This window comes from Onychostoma macrolepis, chromosome 01 (assembly GCF_012432095.1).
Source record: "Onychostoma macrolepis isolate SWU-2019 chromosome 01, ASM1243209v1, whole genome shotgun sequence".
Lineage (NCBI taxonomy): Eukaryota > Metazoa > Chordata > Actinopteri > Cypriniformes > Cyprinidae > Onychostoma > Onychostoma macrolepis.
Window position 1 is genome coordinate 13,948,339 of NC_081155.1, and position 21,156 is coordinate 13,969,494.

The following is a 21,156-nucleotide window of genomic DNA, read 5'->3' on the forward strand; positions in this document are numbered from 1 at the left end:
GCCAATCACGTGCGCTCACTAGTTTCGTTCGGTCTCAGAGCTGCGCGCTTTTTGTTGATGATCTAAGCGCGGGTGCGCGCTTCTGCATCTTCATTTCGCAGAGGTAAGACAACAACATGATGCTATCTATCTATCTATCTTGCATTACGATATGACTCAAATTTAGGCACTCTTATATTGTAAAAACAACTTTCAAAGCTATTTTAATTTTATGCCGGATAAGGTGAAAAATGAGATAAAACATTTGAGAAGGTAAAGTTCAAGAAAAAGACCATCCTCAGAAGATAAAAATACTATTCTTCAGGAAATTTTGCAATGAAATTAGGCTCAGAGATTTTAAAAGTTCCTCTTCGAATGAATAGCTCTTTGTGCATCAGACGCATATTCACTGTTACTGTATGAGGTCGTGCACTTGTTATGGTAGTGTGTTTAGTTAAACGTGTGCATTAGATGATTATGAGACACATGGTTACTGTACACGGCTTGTGAAGTGCACTTCAACTTTAATGACTGACTTGTAACCTTATAACACTCTATATTAGCAGCCTACAGAGATATTAATTTATAATTTAAGATGCTATATGTACATACAGTATGATTCGCGGCTGTTTATCAAGGCATCATGTTGGGATTGATCTCCTGCATTTGTATTAAAACAGGCGTGGGATGTTTTCTAGGAAGGGATGTCTGTAAGTGATTGTAATCCAAAGGTCAGTTCGTTTAAGATGAAAGCAGCGTTTAGGAGGGGTCGGGTATCTTCAAAACACAGTTAATGTTCAAGCAGATTAGTCACTCTCTCAGTTAATGTTTGCAGAACAAACTGTCATGGAAGGAAAATAGAAACATACAGAACTTCACGGATAAAAGCAAGTGAATAAATCTTACAGATTTTCATTAATACTAGTACAAGAGTTCAAAAAGTACTGACCACAACAGCACTAGGACGTTTCACTGTTTGTATTAGCCTACACCGCATGTCTAACGCCATTCCAGACCCAAAACATACTATTTTGTACTATAATTTGTTATTTTTGTTAACTTTTATAGGCTGCCAGCTAACAGGACAGTTCTCAGAACTTTGGCGAACAAACATTCTTCTTGTAACATTTGTTCAGAGTTGTCTCTTTAATATTGCTATTCTCAAAACGTTAGCACAAAAATTGTATTTATGCATCATTTATGGACCTTTCCACTTTCATAACATGATGGAACATTAGCAAAACATTCTTAGAATATTCTTGTTAGCTGCTGGGTACTTGTTTCAGAACATTCAGAGAACATTCAAAAGTAATGTTTGCATAACCATGAAACTGTTTTTAAAGTGCTTTAAAAAGGGTCATTTTTAACATTCTGAAATATTTAATGGGATCACTATCAAAACATACTTTTGTTAGCTGGTTATATGCTATTATATATCTCATAGAGAACCTGAAAAAAAAGCATAACAAAAGTTTGTCAAGGGATTTTAGTGAATGAACTGAATGTAGTACAGGCTGTACAGTGTACAAAGATGGACAGATTGCATTTCATCTGGGTAACATGGTACTTGAATTGACGCATTCATACCTGAAGAAAAGAGAAGGTAGAGTCTAAAAGAGCGAAGCCGGAGAAAGTGCGCCGGAGTGAGAGAGATGGCATTACTGGAGCAGTCTCAGGGTGTTGGCTTACATTAGGCCTAAACAACTGGTTGCCAGCTACATAATGTTGTCTCCATCTTTGGTTGCTCATAAAGCATTAATTTAGGGTCTTTAGGAGCAGACTGAAAGGTCGATTAAAACCTGTTGACATTCGCAAGTTGTGTAAGCTGTTGATTCAGAGCTTATTTTTGGAAAGGTCTTCTGGGAAACTCCTCCGGTGTCACCTGCACTGTTTGAACGTAAGCTAACCTGTCCGAGGCAAACAAGATGGAAAGGAAATTATGTCACACAAAACTCTATGTCCTCGTAAATCAAAACTCAAAATGCCTTCGTGTGCAATCAGAAATGTCATTTTTCCTTCTTTTGAAGTTGTAATTATGAATTTGTTGTGTTTGAATGCTTTGGAATAATGGAGGATGCCAGATTCATTGCATGTTTCTTGGGGAAATCTACATTTCTAACCAAAGTGTACTCAACATTAATCAACAACCAATCGAATTTGAATAAAATGTAGCGCCCCATTCGTTGTCAGCCATATAAATGTTGCTATAGACAGTCTGGGTTTAGGAGTTTGATCAAATAAATGTAGTTTCACAATGTAAAATACATAAAATATGCATCAAACTGTTATTTATAGACGTAAATATGCATGACTGTAACAGCATGAGAAAGCAATTCATATGTTGTGGAGAAAATGAATAAAGCTTAATAGTGACTAATAGTTCTCTCCTCTGCCAAGTTTCTGGCCTGTCCAGTTTAGAAGCTCAGCTATCAAAATTATCTTTTTCCCAGAAATATAACTTGAGAAGCCGTTCATGTACAATTTCATGATAATTCCAAACACATGCAAAAGCAGCATTTACTCAATATAAATGTGCTGAGACTGTGCTGGGACTTTATACACACATCGCAGCATTTTGCTTAGTTTTTAAATCAGTGTCTGTTTTAGTGCACTCTGGGCCACTGAGATATGCAAATACAAAAAAAGCACCTGGCATGCTTAAACCAGCAGATTTCAATGTCAATACTGGAACAGGACAACAGCTAATGAACTAAATTACATTTTTAATCAAAATGACCTTGCCCAAATCAAGAGTAACTAACTACAGAGGGGGGTGGGATGTCATTGTTTGTTGGCATGCATCTGGACTGAGAAGAAAATTGATGCCAGCTTTTTAATTAATTTAACAAGACATGCCAAAAGTCTGAACAGCTGTCCACAACATCATTATATTCGCTGGTGATCTGTAGTTGAAAGTGAATGTTTAACTGCATCCCAGAGATGCTTCGGTGAGTTATTATCTGACAAGCCAGGAGGCCAAATTCAGATTGTTTCAAATCAATAAAATAATTTTGTTGTAGAAACATCATAGGCACAAGTGTAAAAATGAGTTACAATCTTGAAAACATTGCAGTCACATAGTGACATTATAACACAATATACATGTGCAATAGAAGTTGTATAGAATATATTTACTGTAAGCAGGTTATACATAATACACATTGTAACATAAGCATACAGTATAAACTGTGTACAAAATGTACAAGTACTTACCAGTGTAATAGTGAAATGGTTTAGGATTCAGGTTTTTGTCTCTAGGAGACATTTGTAGCTTGGTAAAAAGCCATGGCCTAGTTTCAATCCAACCTATTCAAATTCTAAACCATTATGAATGCTCTTCCAATACAATCTGGGGTTCAGATCATTTCTCATTTCAGAAAATTTTTTCATGGCAATTATTACTTTAATATTTAGGTGAAAAGCCACATGTACTGTAATTATTAACTCCTACAGAGGAAAAAGATGCTTTAGTAAGAGCTTTTACTACAGATTGCTGAGTTTTTAGAGGGACTTTCCCTAAGTTCAAAGAGTTGACCAGGTCAGGGAGGTGTATGCAAATAGACAAAAAATAATTGAAAAATTTAAAATTTAAACTCTGTCATCATTTACTCACCCTCATGTCAGTACAAACCTTTATGGGTTTCTTTCTTCTGTGGAAAGCTAAAGGGTAAATTTAGCAGTACTTTGAAAGTGAATGGGAATAGATTGTTGTCAAGCTCCAGAAATGACAAAAAAATCACCATACCTTAAGTAACCAATGAGAAGATCCCAGTCAGTTTTACAACGTATAATTTACTGCCCTCACATCCTGTTACTACGAAACTCTTTGTTCCTACTCTCTTTCTCTTTCTCTTTCCCTAACTCTTTCTGCTATGCTATAATCCCCTCTTAAACGTCATTTTGCAGATGGCAGTGATCTAAAACTATCAAGGACTGGAGACCACCACAAAAAAAAAAAAAAAAAAAAAGCCAAAGAAGAAAACAAAGGAAGCTCTCAGACGAGGAAGATCATTCGGCATCAGTTTAAAGCTTCTGGTAAGTTTAGAAGTTTCTATTTAATGTTTTCGTTCATTTTCATTTTACAGCCAAATCAGGAATGTATTTCCTTAATCATAACGTGTGAATCAAAATCTGGGAAATCTGGGATTCAAAATCTAATTGAAAGGTTTTAGAATTCTGAGAAATTTGAAAAGAAACATTATGACATATGGACACATTCTGCAAATAGTCTTTATCAAATGCATTTTTCAAATAAACTTTTTACTTAAATTGTTATATTCTATTGTACGATTATAATTATATTATATAATTACATTTTTAATAAACTGTACAGAAATAAAATAATTCCAATAATTTTAAAATGGTAAAAATGTCACTTGTATTTTAAGACTTCAGACCCCACAACTGCACTATTTTTATATAAAGAGTAAAAACAGTAATATTGTGAAGTATTATTAAAATTTAAAATAGTTTTCTTCTTGAAAATATTTTAAAAAAATGATGTATTCCTGTGTTAACAAAGCTGAATTTTCAAAAGCCATTACTCAGCAGCCAATACATCCATATTTCTGGCTCTTAATATGCAAAACACATTGATATTTATAAATATGACCTGCAGGAAGATGACTTAGAAAACCAGCCCTTGATGCCCTAGCCTTCCTCTACTATTACATAATATTGATCTTTTGGTTAAACAAGAGTTTATTGTCTAGCATTGTGCTGATTCTAATCCTGACCACTAGTGCGTAACATGAAGGCACAGCACTTTTGTCATCTTCTGCACGCTCAGAGCCACATGGCTTTATGATTATGATATTAGACAGCAAGAACAACAGGGATTATTGGTATTTCTGTCATTAGATTGTTTGGTTAAGGAGCGAGGACAGTAATAGCAGGTGTGTGTGTGTATGCTAATGCTCATGTCATGCATGGCCATGTACATAAAACATTGTTGGAATTGTTTATTATAGAACCACCTCATTATATGGTTTTAGACATGCGCACATCGGCGGACACAACAGGATAAAGTTACAGCCATGAAAAGAACAAACTGATGTTTGTTTTTATTAGCATTGTTAGCATCACTGTTATTATTCCTCCTACTTGGGATTAGGGTATTAAATTCTATTGAAATTTGGCGTAATAGCACACACCCATTGTAACTAACCATGAACACTTTAGCAATGTGTTAAAACCACTAAAAATGACTTAACTTCTGCATAGCAATGCTAGCAAACACACAGAGCTTCAGTTCTTAGCTAGCATGGTTTAGTTTTTTGGTCTAATCAGTGGATGAAATACTGGGAATGTAATGAACTAAACCGACAGTAAATGTCAAGGTTGCTGTTCTACAAACACTCTGATGAATAAATCTGAGAACTAAGGGCATGTGTGTGTGGTTAATGAATTCTAAGAGCTCGGACCAGGGCTCGGTTTCCCAGGTTGCAGGTAGACACAATCTAATATTCACTAAAAATAGCGTCACCCGTGCATCACTAGGCAACTAGTGCCCGAGTGAACTATACCTATTCTCTGCTCTTAGAAGTTACTGTATTTGTATTACAAGAGGCCACTCATTATATCACAACACAAAGCCGATAAAAAGACAGGAGACGTTTGCACAATCTGTGGTTTGCAAGTAAGACAAGCCCAACAGGATGAAAGCAGATGCTGTGCGTCTTCATGTTTGCCAATATAAAAGAAAAGAGATCAGCACATGACTCTCTCTTTTCATCTACGTCATCAGTCTTGTAAGCAATAGTTTGGGTAGTGTGACGTAGTAGCACACAATACTAGTAGTATACATTTACAACTAGGCTATTCACTAGACTATACGCTGCCATTCAAACGTAAGTTTTTAATGTTTTTCTTTTAAAGAATGAAAAAATACAATTTATAGCCAAATACTGTAGTGTTTTTGACTAGAGTACTTGAATTAATTTGTCGTGATAGTTGCTGTGGTAATACAGTATAACAACTATAGTAATATAAACAAATTACTTTACCCAATACTGTACTAAGTTGTCTACAACTGTATGGTATATGATACTACAATACACTACAGTTTACTGTGACTAAAAACTAAAATATACTTCAGGATTTATTACAGTTTATCAGTTCACTGTAGTCAATACTACAGTATGCTGTAGCATTTATTAACAGTGTTGTAAATACTATAATATATATACAGTTTGATACACTTTACTATAGTATGGTTCAAACACTATAGTATTTACTATAAATTACTGTAGTATTTTTTCATGTGGAGTCTCTTATGCTCACCAAGGCTGCATTTATTTGATCAAAAATTCAGAAGGAGTAACAGTAATATTGTGAAATATTATAGCAATTTAAAATATACTTAAAGTTATAATTCACATGATCCTTTAGAAATCATTCTAATATGCTGATATATTATCAGTATTGGAAACAGTTGTGCTGCTTAATATTGTTTTGGAACCTGTGATACTTTTTTTCTTTGATGAATAAAATGTTATAAAGAATAGAAATGTTTTCTAACAATTTAAGTCTTTACTATCACTTTTTATCATATTCTTTTTTTTTTTTACATGCTGAATAAAAGTGTTAATTTCTTTCAAAAAAGAAAGGAAAAATACCAAATTTTTCGAACAGTAGTGTAACGTATATTATTACAAAATATTTCTGTTTTGAATAAAAGCTGTTCTTTATAACCTTTTATTTTCTTATAATAAATTAGTGTAGTACTCTCTTAATAATAAATGAGAGAGACAGAGACAAGAGTTAGTGGTTGCCCAAGCGGTCCTCTTTGTTGTCTTTAATATAACAGTTACATTGTATTTCATTAAGACACTTTGAATCACAGTAGTCATCAACACATATAAATACTTAAATCAAATCACAGTCAACAAATAAATAGATAATCATATATACAGAAATGTTGCAGATCTTCTACACATCTGGATTTACTCATAAATATCTCAGATCAACTACTCAGGTAACTTAAGTATTAAAGGTAGTATGCAAACGACTCAGATAAACTTCTCTATGAAACGGGTATGAAAATTACACAAATTATCAATTTAATCAAATTATTAACACATTAAATCATGTAAACTGTAGTTTGGCATTACATTTTAATAAATTTAACTAACCTTATAATAATAAATGAGAGAGACAGAGACAAGAGTTAGTGGTTGCCCAAGCGGTCCTCTTTGTTGTCTGAGGATGCGCTGCAGTTGTCACGGTAACTCTACTCTCTATCAACTGCCACCAGGAATTCGGAAAATGCAGCTGGACTGTCCAGTGCAAACTCATTATAACACATTAAAGTAATTTCAATTAAACTTATATACACATGTAAATAGAAATAGACATACGTAAATACATGACAAAATATATACAAATAATTTAATATTGTTATGACACAAACTCTACGCAGCAGGGTGGTCACATTAGTATATTAGAATAATTTCTGAAGGATCATGTGACCCTGAAGACAGGAGTAATGATGCTGAAAATTCAGCTTTGCAGCACAGGAATAAATTACATTTTAAAGTATATTAAATATTAGAACAGAAAAAAAAACATTATTTTAAATTGCAATAATATACAATATTATGTCAATATAATATTTTTCCGTATGTTTGATCAAATAAATGCAGCCTTGATGAACATAAGAGACTTCTTTAATAAAAACTTTACAAGTCTTACTGATCCCAAACTTTTGAATGGCAGTATATTTATAACTAGCATACTAATTTTAATAGTATGGTAGTATTCTTTTCTGAATTCAGCACTTGTCTCCTTATAAAGGACCTTTAAACTGAAAACAGGAGCAAATCACCTCTTTCCATATAAGGGCATTGCAGAAGAATCTAACAAATGCTTAGAACAGGGTTTATCACCTTTGAACACAGGAAATGATGTACTAAAGTGCACACAGAGTGTATCAGTTAACTGTGATCCTGTGATCTTTACTGCTATAAACCAAAGACATTCAGCAGATACTCATCCACCCTAAGGAGCAAGCTTCTGGATAAAGTCTGGTTTTTAATGCCATTAGTTTATACATTTCTTTCTTTCTTTTTTAAGTGTCTATTTTGATGAAAATATGTTATTTTCTTATTTACTGTAGCTCAGCAGATAAAAACATGGAATCCAGCTCTGGAGAAATGGACAAAAATGGAGAGGAACTCACAGGTTTGTGAACATTCTATTAGAACACATTCACATGGTTTCTGTTTAAGGGTCTATTCACAAGAAATACTAATGCAATAGGCCACAATAGATGTGATTTCACTATGACATTAAGCAGCTGTCTGAAACTAAATGAATAAGTAAGGGATAATCAACGGCTAGCTGTGCATTCAACGATTTGAATGCACGACGTAGAGGCGAAGAACCGCCGACTTGCCTCTGCGAAGTGCATTCAAATCGTTTAATGCACAGCTAGCCATTGATTATCCTGTTTATGCCATGGTCATTTGCCAGCATTCACATATTAAAGATGATAATAATATTTGCTCTGTAATATTTGACCGGAACGATAAAAATGACGGTTATTTTCGTCTGTATTACTATTCAACTGTAACTGTATGTTACTATGGTTACCAATGTTTATAGCAAGCGCATTAATATAGAACGTGATTAAACTGACCTGGAACTACCTGTGCAGTTAAACGAATTTAATCAACACCTGCCAGCCAATCAGAATCGAGTATTCAGACAGACCATGGCATAATTAATAATACAACTCACAAGTAACACAAATGCGGTAAATAACATCAGACAGAACCAAATTTGACTTTACTTCACAAACAGACCTTCTCATTACATTGTTAATCTCTATTTCCGGAGATCCATTCAAACCAATCATGCTGATTTCTGGTGTCTTCAACAGGAAGGAAGAAATCACGTTTTAAGCAGCTGAAGACACGTCTCTTTGGGAAACTGAAGAAAAAGGAAAGCGAAGGGCTGATTAAGCAAAGCCAGTCTGCTAGTGACATAACTGCTCCAGAGGACAGAAGAGAAGGCTACGACTCTGAAGACGAGTTTTTGTAAGTGGTTGATGTGTCGCATAAGTTGAAGTAATAAGCCATTAGGGCATCTAATAAAACAAACCTATCGAATCCGCAGGTTCCCGCAGGGTCTGAGCTCCAGGGCGCTTTCCCACGACAGCATCTTCATTACAGACCAGACCCCGTCCACAGAACCAACCCGGGTTCTTTCACAAGAAAACGTTCATGGCAAAATTAAGGCTTTACAAGTAAGGAAATGTTCAACCAAAAGCTTGCAAATGTTTTTGTTCGAAAGGTTTCAGATTATTTGAGCTACTCTTATTATGCTCCATCAGTGTGCTTTGTTAAACTTTCATTTGAGGGGTTTGTTAAATAGCATGCGGTTTATATTTTGTTTCGGCAGTTGAAACTACAGCAGCAGAACTTACATTTAGGTCCTCCTCCAATGCTGATTCCTGGTAAACGCATAGAGGACTCAGGAACCACTTCAGAGGACGATGGCTTACCTTGCAGCCCACCTGAGATGTCCTTTCATGAGCGAGTCATGCATGGAGCAGTTTACAAGGTAAATGAATATCAGGGATATGAGTTTAGGTGAGGTAAACATGTAGTACATACACTATCTAGTACTTTACCTGTGACATTATCTTAAATTAATGGAATCCGAACGGCATTTTTCTTACAGTATCCCGAATCTCAGAAACATCTGAGCTCTCTGAGTTTAGCAGGAACAGGAAGTGAAGAAGAGGAGCAGGTAATATTCAAGTATTTTAATAATAATCATCACATACCACGACATTCAAAACAATCTTTGCAAATTCAACACATTATATGTGACAGTAGCAAATATTGTCTCATCCAGGGTGATCCTTTCCAGCCATCATCAAGACCTCTATCTCCAGTCTCCAAACTGTCCCCTCAGCCAATCACCTCTCCCGCCTCAGCCTCGACCACGCCCTTTGCAGGAGTTGACTTTAGTAGCCCTGCAGGTTTCATGCCCAGGCTGGATAACTCAGCTGCCCGTCACCGCATGTCAGTCAAACCAAGGAACCAACGAACCAGTACAAGAGGAAAACGAGTGCCAACGGTAAGACGATGAAGTGTATAAAATGCATATTGCCTTCACATGAAGCTGTATGTGTAATCAGATTTAAAGAGCATAAAGTAGTTTAAATAAAAGTCATATGACACAACATTTACACTGAATGTGTAAATGAAAAAACAAGATCACTCATTGTAATTGATGATGCTGTGTACACTAGAATTGCTTGTTTTCTAATTATTTATATATAGTTATTATATTTGCAAGTATCATGTGTTAATTTGATCCTTTAACTAAAGCAAAAAAAAAATTATTAAATAAAATAACAAAATAAAATAAAAAACCCTCAAGGTCCAATTTAAAGATTTTATTTTCAAATGGTTTTATATTATACTGTTGCTGTTACTGTTGCTCTTGTGCTTATAGTCAAGTGGTTCATCGTAGTGTTGTTATTGAGAATGAAAACTATTAAAAAAGTTAACTATTAGATGGAAAATGAAAATTATTAAAATAAGTTTAAGTACTAATCACTAAAACTGATTTAAAAATTAATTATAGCTATAGAAATAAAACAACTAATAAAAATGACAGAAGCACATAGCAAAATTAAGTGAAAATGTAATATTAAAGTTAATTAAAATATATTATATAATAACATATAAATAATACCAGAATAACACTGGTCCATGGATATTAAAGTGCCCCTATTATGGATTTTTGAAAATTACCTTTAATGCAGTGTGTAAGTGAATGAAAACATCCTGCAAATTTTTTAATCTGAAAGTGCACCGTGTATAAAGTTATTGTTTTTTATATAAGTTTAATATATTAATATATTAATTAATCAGTCCCTCCAGTTTTTCGCGATTCCGCGATCGCTGAATACATTGCAAAATAAGCAAAATGTCGCATTTTTTTGTGATCCTGCATAATTCGTCATTTAACCGCAAAATTATAATCATCTAACTTAATTATTTTACGTTACGTGGATTCAGATGTTCGCGTGTAAAACTTCGTAACGCCATTGGATCATCAAGCTCTCAGCAAAACCTCGTAACTTCACCCGCCTCCATTCAGATTGACGTGCCGCGCACAGCCTGGAGGAGACACATCTCGGCTTTTTCGCAATGAAAGGGTAAATAAATAACTGATGTTTGAATAGTACAGCGTTTTCTTTACTCAAACACTACGTCTGTAAAGGCTATGTTTTTGTGTGCTTGAAGAGCGGAGAAGAAGTAGGTTATTTGCAGTCTAGCCAATATACAATGCACGTTTTAAATATCCTGTGCATAAGCGCTTAATTTGAGATTTTGACCAAGTGTATTAAACAACAAGAAAAACTAAGCGCCCATATAGCTACAATAAACGTCATATAACCTGTAGAAGTTGATGAAAGCATATATTGCGATGCACTTGCTGCCTCAGATAACAGTTGCAGCTGTTCTAATGACACTCCATCTCCGTCATTCGCTGGTCAAAAACTTTAACTCCATTTGAACTTGAATTTCATATAATGTTAAGTGCATTCAGTGCACACTGATCAGTAAAGTCTGATACAATACCAACGCTGACGACGCAGTGTTGTTTAATTATTTAATTTTTTCCCTTTCTATTTTTTATATATCAATATATAATATATCAATATATCAGAATTTATTAAGCGACCATACCAAATGTATGAATTGGATTTACAAGCAGTATGTACAGCTACAATACTTATTTGTTAATGTTTACATAGGTAAGGTGGAAAAAGGGTCCTAAGGTTGTTTTAAAAGTTAAAATGTTTCAGAATTGACTAAGAGACCAAAATAAACCAGCTTTATGCATTTTGTTTGTTATTTGTGAATATTGTGCATCTAACACAATACATAATCTGCTCGTTTAATAAACTCCAGCTGGTTCAAAATCGCATGCGATTAATCGTGCAGCCCTATGGGGACACTTAATTTCCAGCGATATCGTCTACATGATTGCACAAATACTATTAGAACTGAACTGAGCTGGATGATGACATCACTGAATTCAGTAATGAAATACCTTCAACTGAAAATTGAGTGTTTACTATTGTCCTTCTGCACTACTGACACACTATTTTCCTATTTGATACTGTAAAGCTGCTTTGACACAATCTCTATTGTTAAAAGCACTATATAAATAAAGGTGACTTCACTTGAGTTAATCTGGTAAATGTGATATCATAATTTAAAAGAAAAAAAAAAAAATAATATTCGCAAATTTGTCACAAATTTATGGAAATTACCACCACAAAATCAGTCATTTTGATCGCAAAAATCACACAAAAAAATCGTGAAATCCTGGAGGGACTGATTAATATATATATTTAAGTTATTTACTTTCTTACAAAAGAAAGAGTCGACTCTGAATCATTGAAACGAGTCATTTTTAAAACGAATCCCAAGCCTTTCATGTTGACCTCAAAATGAAATATTAGCATATTGCCCACCCAGTTGTTGCAGGCGCAGACCTGCCAATACTAGATTTTCGCATTGGTCTGAATGAAACTGCAAATTAGTTCTTTGCCACTAGATGCCGCTTTTGGGGCGTTAAAAGCTCACAAACACTGCTTTAATGAAATCGACCAATCACCACAGATTAGCGACACACAAAGGAGGGGTTTGGAAAAATGAATCGTTGAATGAATAGTTTGGGAGTCCTTGAGTAAATAAGGTAAAAATAAATGCATATTATACGAAAATGAAAGTATTTTTCGATCTTGCATGTAGGTCATCCTGTTGTTGGGGACTCCCAAAACCAAAATATGAACCTTTCATAACCCATAATAGGGGCACTTTAAATAATGTGACACTTCTGGTAGTTCAGCCTGAAAGGCTGGATGTAGAAAGCTCAAGGGGTACAAATGGAGACTGCAAAAATCACTCATAGCATCTGCATAAAGTTACAAATATTTAAATCACTGCACACTTTGGTCACATTTTACTTTAATGTGCAATTCTCACTATTAACTAACTAGTAACAATGACTTTTGCCTCAATAAACTCCTAATTTTCTGCTTATTAGTAGATAGTAAGGTAGTTGTTATGTTCAGTTATGGGGTAGGACTAAGAGATCTAAAATATGGTCATGCAGAATAAGGCATTAATATGTGCCTTATAAGTACTAATAAACAGCCAATATGCTTGTAATATGCATGCTAGTTAATAGTGAGAAGTAAAGTCTGACCACTAATTTTAAATGTTGTTTTAAACAACATATTTGAATGTAGTTTGATCTCTGTTTCCCAGGTATCTCCCTCTCCCAGGCATCGTTCAGAAAGCATCAGTGATTTGGATAATGTTCTGTCTGAAGAAGAAGATGAAACCATGACGTCCACTGAGACTTTGAACCATTACTTGTACTCATCTCCGACTTTGGAGCTAACAGAGAAACCCACCACTTCAGAACCTACAGAAACAACTCCAGAAAAGTCAGCACAGGACCAGGAGGAGAACCCTAAAAGAACTGAAATCAATTTTCTATCTCTGGGTGTTGAAATCCTAAATTCAGAAGAGTCTCTTGAGACTGAGGGGAAAGTCACCACAAATCCTCTTTATTTGCAGCCTTTGATGTCCTTAAGCTTGATCTCCTCAGGTCCACCGTCACCTTTAGGACTTCCAGAATCTACAGCACCATCAAGAGAAGTAGAGTCATTAAGAGCCCATTCACCTATCCAGACACATTATAGAAACAATATCCAGATTCAGACAAGTGAGAATCATGTGTCTGATACAGATAAAAAGGAAAGCATTCAAGAAGAAGCAACATTTAGACCACATCCTCTACCTCTGCCTCGCTTAAAAAAGCCCAAACTGGAAATAAGGAGCCCCCCGTCTCCAAAAGGAGCTGAGGAGGCCTCAACGAAACATTGGGAAGCTGAAGTAGAAGCTGCACCTAACACTGGATCAGTCCAATTTTTAATTGCATCTGCAAAGTATCGCTCCAAAACAATCAGTGAGACGAAGCAGAATGAGGGTCATTTGAAACATTCTCCAGGAATCAAGACCCAACCCATCAAACCCAATCCAGAGTCGCAGAAAGATGAAGTGAGAGAAACAAAACCAACAGAGCTTCAGAATCTCCATCAAACGCAAGAGAGAAAAAGCAGTTTTTGTAGAGAAGTACCACCACCTATTATGTCCAAACAAACAACAGGAACCAATCTTAGAAGGCAGACACCGCTGCAGAACATGTAGAAACAGAGAAACTGGAGGAACCTGAAGACAGGAAGAGTGCTTTTGGGGTGCAGCTCCGCACAACCTCTCTGTCACTGAAATATCGCTCGGAGGTTTCCAAAATCAAGGATGAGACCAAACGGTACAGTTTAGAGTCTAATACAGAAGTCTCAGAAGAGCATGCTGGGAAAGCAGAAACCTTCAGGAATATGTGTGACAGCAATTCCAAGAGTAAACCCAGCATTCCCAAAAAACTAGATTCACAGAACCTGGACTTTCCGCTTGCTGCCCAAGACAGTGAGTGTAAATCATTTCTTCTTCTTGTTATATATGTGTTGAATTGGTTCATTTGAAATTTTAGTTCGAGGAACTAGTAATAAAATAGACAAAAACACAACAAAATTATTAAAAGTTTGACAAAAAAAAATGAAAATGTAAAATAAAAACATATTAAAATACATTAATAAAAACTATAACAGTTTCTCAGTGATGGTAAAAAAAACTCTACCCAATTAAATATTGAATGAACCAGTTTGTTTTACAAATCCCTCAAAAATGTTCTCACATAAATAGCATTCTGATTTTTCAGTTTGCTATATGTAATATGACAGTAACATAAAACCTTGAAAAAAGTGCATGTTAAGTAGCTTTTAATGTGACTCGTTTTGTTAGCATCTTCTAGTATAAAAGTTGCTTAATCAGAGTTTTGACTATATACTGAACAAGAATGGCTGACTTGCACAGGAAGAGTCTGACTAACATATACAGCAGCCAATCAGTGTTTATTATTTAAGCTGTGGTTTTCTGTGAAATTGATGATACAACAACAATAGACGGCAGTTGAAAAACCTCATTCAAATAACAGCACAGCCATGTCAGTCAAAGAAAACAGAGGAAATTGTAAACAGAATTTGTCGTCCAAAAGTACAGTAATAATTAATTCTAAGAGTTATGCAAAACCAATAATTTCAGAGACATAACAAAAACCAAAGAGAAATGTATGATTCTTCTTAGTTGATGGGCATGCCTTAATAAAACTGATTACTGTTTTACAGACGGAAGACCATCTATCCAAAACACAACAGGAGCAAGTAAAGAGGCTGTGTCTGAGCCAGGCTGGATGAGTCTAGCCAGGGAGAAGACCAGAGCCTACCAGCCATACTTGGGCAGATTAGCCACAAATCAGTCACCAGTCCACCCTACATCTCCAACAGCTCCTCCGGCACAGACTCCCAAACCAGCCTTACAGCCTAAAACACAGCTACTGAGCACCGCGCTTCATCCACTGAAAACAGCCAGCCTACAGACCTCGCAGAGACCTCCAGCAAAACCAGCACCTGTCGGAACAAAAGACTGGCAGGTAACATGGCTGGAGAGCACAAAACACCTTTAGCTAAACAGCAGGTTTCTCCTTTCTTTTATTGCTTATTCTCTACCAATTATAAAATACTGCCTTCTGAACTACATAACAGTGGTGGCCAAAATGATTAGAACACTAGCATTTTCAACAGCTTAAAATGGTTTCAAGTCAGTTATTTCTATCTTTTGCTGTAGTGTGTCAGATCTGATCTGATCATCATCCAGTCCGTCTGGAGTAACATGAAGAAACAGAACAAACTGAGACAGACTAAATCCAGAAGAACTTTGGCAACGTCTCCAAGATGCTTCAAGAAACCTACTTGCAGAGCTACAGTACTGTTAAAAGTTTTAGGCACTTGTGTAAAAATGCTGTCAAAAATAATGCCATAAATAGATTTTCTTTATCAATTAACTTCTATTAACTAAGGTTAATCAACATTTGGTGTGACCGTCCTTTACGTTTAAAGCAGCTTTTGCCCTAGGTGCACTTGCACATAGTTTTTCAGGAAGCTTTGCAGGTAGGTTTCTTGAAGCATCTTGGAGACGTTGCCACAGTACTTCTGGATTTAGTCTGTCTCAGTTTGTTCTGTTTCTTCATGTTATTCCAGACAGACTGGATGATGATCAGATCAGGCTTACAAGAGCAATAATAAGAGCAGTTAATAAGAGCAAATCATAAGAAAGCCTGGGTAAAAAGATAAGTCTTAAGACAAGATTTAAAAGTATGAATGCTGTCACTGTTTCATATATTGGGGGGAAGAGAGTTCCATAGGCGAGGGGCCGCAAAACTAAAAGTTCTTGCTCCTATGGTGCTTAAATGTATACGAGTCGACACATGAGAGATTGAGTGTGAAGATCTCAGAGTGTGAGAAGGAGTATGGATGTGGAGAAGGTCGGTAAGATACGGTGGAGCAAGGTAGTGAAGTGCCTTAAATGTAAGAAGCAAAATTTTAAAATCAATGCGATACTTTACTGGAAGCCAGTGTAAACGTTGGAGAACTGGAGAAATGTGCTCGAAAGAAAGACCACGAGCTGCTGAGTTCTGAACCAATTGGAGTTTATAGAGAAGTTTAGAAGGAAGACCAGTAAGGAGAGCATTACAATAGTCGATACGTGAGATAACCAGTGCATGAATAAGAATTGCAGTATTATATAATAATGATCATTAAGATGCATCCAGAATAATATAAGAAATAATAAACGATGAATTATTTACTCTTTGCAGGACAAAGGCAGGAACATGACTCAACCAGAAGATGACTCAACAAAGAGAGCAGCAAGACCCATAGCACCTAACAACAACACAGAAGGTAAAGCACTGCTTTGACTTTCATTTTTAAGTGTTTGTACATTTTTTTGCTTTTTAAAGTTTATCATTTGTTATTAATATTGTTGTTTGTGTATGTTCTTCTGTAGTAGCACATGTCACATCTGAGCCTCCAGCAACCTCATCGTCATCACCAACAGACGTCTCTCAGCAGCAGCCGAGGTCAGACGGAGCTCAACCGTCCTGGATGGAGCTCGCCAAGAGGAAGTCTTTAGCCTGGAGTGACAAAACTTTAGAATTAAGCTGAGACATTCAGTGATGAACTGATGAAGTGGTGCAATATCTAATGTTACAACGAATGAATGTAATACTGTGTGTGTTTGTACATGACTGATTGAGTGTGAGTGATTAATTTGCATTAATAAGATGTTACTTAGATTTACACAAATGTTTGTAATATGATACATGGTTACTGATCAAGCCTTGTTATATACATAATCCTTATCAAAGAAGAACATGTATATATGTAGTTCAGCATCATCTTTGTAGTATGTTGTTACATCAAAACAGCTGATTCCCAAATCTGATACAGTGATAATAAACTATGAAGTTAAACAGTATATAGTGTGGGCCGAGTCATTGCATTATATAATTATATAACTGTCAGACCTGTCTCCCCATGTCTTGTGTTTCCCTCCCTCTTGTGCCCGTATTTGGTGTTTCCTGTTCCTGTCCCCATTCAGTTCTATTAGTCCCAGCCGTGTCTGATTTGATTCCAGGTGTGTCTCGTTTTCCCCTCGTTAGTTCTGTCTATTTATAGTGTGTTCTGCCCCTTGTTTCCTGTCCGCTGTTATACGTCATGTGCTCTGAAGTAAAATTTTAATTAAATTTGTATATATATATATATATACACACACACACACACACACACACACACACACACACACACACTCTAAAAAAATGCTGGGTTAAATATATATATATATATATATATATATATATATATATGTAATCTATATCCAAATGAAAATGCTTTAATGTGTTTTTCACAAGATTCATTCTGAGATCAATTTTAGTTTTATTTGTTATACAATAACGACTAAGAACTTTCCAAAACTGTTCCCACAAATGAATGAAACATATTTACCAAAATAAATTTTGATGGAGGAGAATGGATATTAACATAGAGAGATATAATTGATTGGTACACTTATCATTAATTAAATCAAATGTATCTAAAAACAAATCTTTGAAAACCTTACTTCCTACAGTGTTACACCAAGTACCTTGATTTCTGAACAGAGAAAGTATTTTGCCAGAAATAGAAGTCATGACAATACGTCTTTAACCGGAATATGGCACTTAAATTTAACACATAATTCACTGTCCAATAGAATTCAACCTACTCCATGAGAACATGATGCTTACACTGCCCTCTGGTGGATGCATTATACATAGACTACAAGAGTTGTCAATATAACAAATCCATAGTAGTTGTGAGAGGAGCTCAATGGACACGGCTTGTCAAGGGATCCCACACACAAGGACACAAATTCCGTTCAAATTCGGATGACAGGTGACAATATGTTATATTAGTCTACCTGCTTTTTAAAAATCTCATATATATTTCTCAACATTCATTTAATGAATTTTGACCTGCCCTTCATCATTTAATGAAATACACAAAAAATAAAAGAATAAAAAAATACAACACCACTAAGCTGTAGACAATTTGCCTACCAACTCTTACCAACCTATTTAAACATACAGCAGGCCTATCCATTATATTTTGCAACGCGGTTTCTCACATCTATTCAAAATTTAAAGAAAGGTTTGTCTAAGTCTAAGTATGTCTTGTTTGTTTAAGAGGACTAAACGTCCATGTATAGGCCTACTGTTTCGGTAATGACAAACGTGAATGTAAAAAAACGTGAGTGACTGCTATGATATGATGGACAGTGATAACGGATCAAAACATCTAACAAAACATCTGTAAAAAATAGAGTATAGTGTATCAAGTGATTCTGACTAAATCAATAAAACTACAGTAGTAACTTCTGTGTTAGCTGAATGCATTTAGCAGCTCCTACAGTTAAAGATAAAATACTTAATGCATTATTATTGAATTATTATACCATTAATAATTAACTTATTTAATCGGTAGTTAACTAGTTAAGTAAATAATTAACACTTCTTAACAGTTCTGGGCTTACTTATTTATTAAATGACACACAACTTTGTGACTTCTTCCACTATACTTGATACTGTATACTTGCTATACTTCATACTTTGGTACAGTAAAATTACTCAAATTTGGTATAATAGTCATTTTATAATAAATGCTAAAGCAATACATGACAAACTAGGGAGTGAAAATGGCAACTGAGCTGAGGAGTGATCCTCTGCTGCCATCTACTGGTTATAATTTCATGTCATTTTCATCTTAAAAGTCTTTGTTTTTCACTAGGAGACACTTTTTTCTTTAAAGTGAATTTTACTGAACAATTGTAGAGTTAAAAAATAATATAGGCTTTAAAATATTTTAAGTGTTTAAAAATGTGCATCATGTACAAACAGCCCTCAGAGGGTTAAGGGAAGTGTGTAATTATATAAAAAAAAAATAATAAAAATAAATATATATATATATATATATATATATATATATATATATATATACACACACACACACACATACAGTATCTCACAGAAGTGAGTACACCCCTCACATTTTTGTAAATATTTTATTATACCTTTTCATGTGACAACACTGAAGAAATTACACTTTGCTATAATGTAAAGTAGTGAGTGTACAGCTTGTATAACAGTGTAAATTTGTTGTCCCCTCAAAATAACTCAAGACAGCCATTAATGTCTAAACTGCTGGCCACAAAAGTGAGTACACCCCTAAGTGAAAATGTCCAAATTGGGCCCAATTAGCCATTTTCTCTCCCCAGTGTCATGTGATTCATTAGTGTTACAAGGTCTCAGGTGTGAATGGGGAGCAGGTGTGTTAAATTTGGTGTTATTGCTCTCACTTTCTCATACTGGTCACTGGAAGTTCAACATGGCACTTCATGGCAAATAACTCTCTGAGGATCTGAAAAAAAAGAATTGTTGCTCTACATAAAGATGGCATAGACTATAAGAAGATTGCCAAGACCCTGAAACTGAGCTGCAACACGGTGACCAAGACCATACAGCGGTTTAACAGGACAGGTTCCACTCAGAGCAGGCTTCGCCATGGTCGACCAAAGAAGTTGAGTGCACGTGCTCAGCATCATACCCAGAGGTTGTGTTTGGGAAATAGACGTATGAGTGCTGCCAGCATTGCTGCAGAGGTTGAAGGGGTGAGGGGTCAGCCTGTCAGTGCTCAGACAATACGCCGCACACTGCATCAAATTGGTCTGCATGGCTGTCGTCCCAGAAGGAAGCCTCTTCTAAAGATGATGCACAAGAAAGCCCGCAAACAGTTTGCTGAAGACAAGCAGACTATGGACATGGATTACTGGAACCATGTCCTGTGATCTGATGAGACCAAGATAAACTTATTTGGTTCAGATGGTGTCAAGCGTGTGTGGCGGCAACCAGGTGAGGAGTACAAAGACAAGTGTGTCTTGCCTACAGTCAAGCGTGGTGGGAGTGTCATGGTCTGGGGCTGCATGAGTGCTGCCGGCACTGGGGAGCTACAGTTCATTGAGGGAACCATGAATGCCAACATGTACTGTGACATACTGAAGCAGAGCATGATCCCCTCCCTTCGGAGACTGGGCCGCAGGGCAGTATTCCAACATGATAACAACCCCAAACACACCTCCAAGATGACCACTGCCTTGCTAAAGAAGCTTAGGGTAAAGGTGATGGACTGGCCAAACATGAGCATCTGTGGGGCATCCTCAAACGGAAGGTGGAGGAGCGCAAGGTCTCTAACATCCACCAGCTCCGTGATGTGGTCATGGAGGAGTGGAAGAGGACTGTGAAGCTCTGGTGAACTCCATGCCCAAGAGGGTTAAGGCAGTGCTGGAAAATAATGGTGGCCACACAAAATATTGACACTTTGGGCCCAATTTGGACATTTTCACTTAGGGGTGTACTCACTTTTGTGGCCAGCGGTTTAGACATTAATGGCTGTGTGTTGAGTTATTTTGAGGGGACAGCAAATTTACACTGTTATACAAGCTGTACACTCACTACTTTACATTATAGCAAAGTGTCATTTCTTCAGTGTTGTCAGTGTTGTCACATTTTTGTAAATACTACAATATTTACAAAAATGTGAGGGGTGTACTCACTTCTGTGAGATACTGTATAACCCATTTTCTT

At 35.9% G+C, this 21,156-nt stretch overlaps 1 protein-coding gene across 1 annotated transcript; it reads left to right on the top strand.

The window, feature by feature from the left end:
* The first annotated feature begins 1 nt into the window (after window position 1).
* Window positions 2–17,456, top strand: cracdlb (cracd like b). The gene is given in 13 exon segments (XM_058778139.1): window positions 2–103; window positions 3,886–4,014; window positions 8,096–8,160; window positions 8,861–9,017; window positions 9,097–9,226; window positions 9,382–9,543; window positions 9,664–9,732; window positions 9,841–10,065; window positions 13,284–14,196; window positions 14,199–14,507; window positions 15,266–15,570; window positions 16,795–16,879; window positions 16,986–17,456. Coding segments are annotated over 11 exon segments (2,562 nt in total). The 5' UTR covers window positions 2–103; window positions 3,886–4,014; window positions 8,096–8,111; the 3' UTR covers window positions 17,144–17,456.
* The last annotated feature ends 3,700 nt before the right edge of the window (window positions 17,457–21,156 follow it).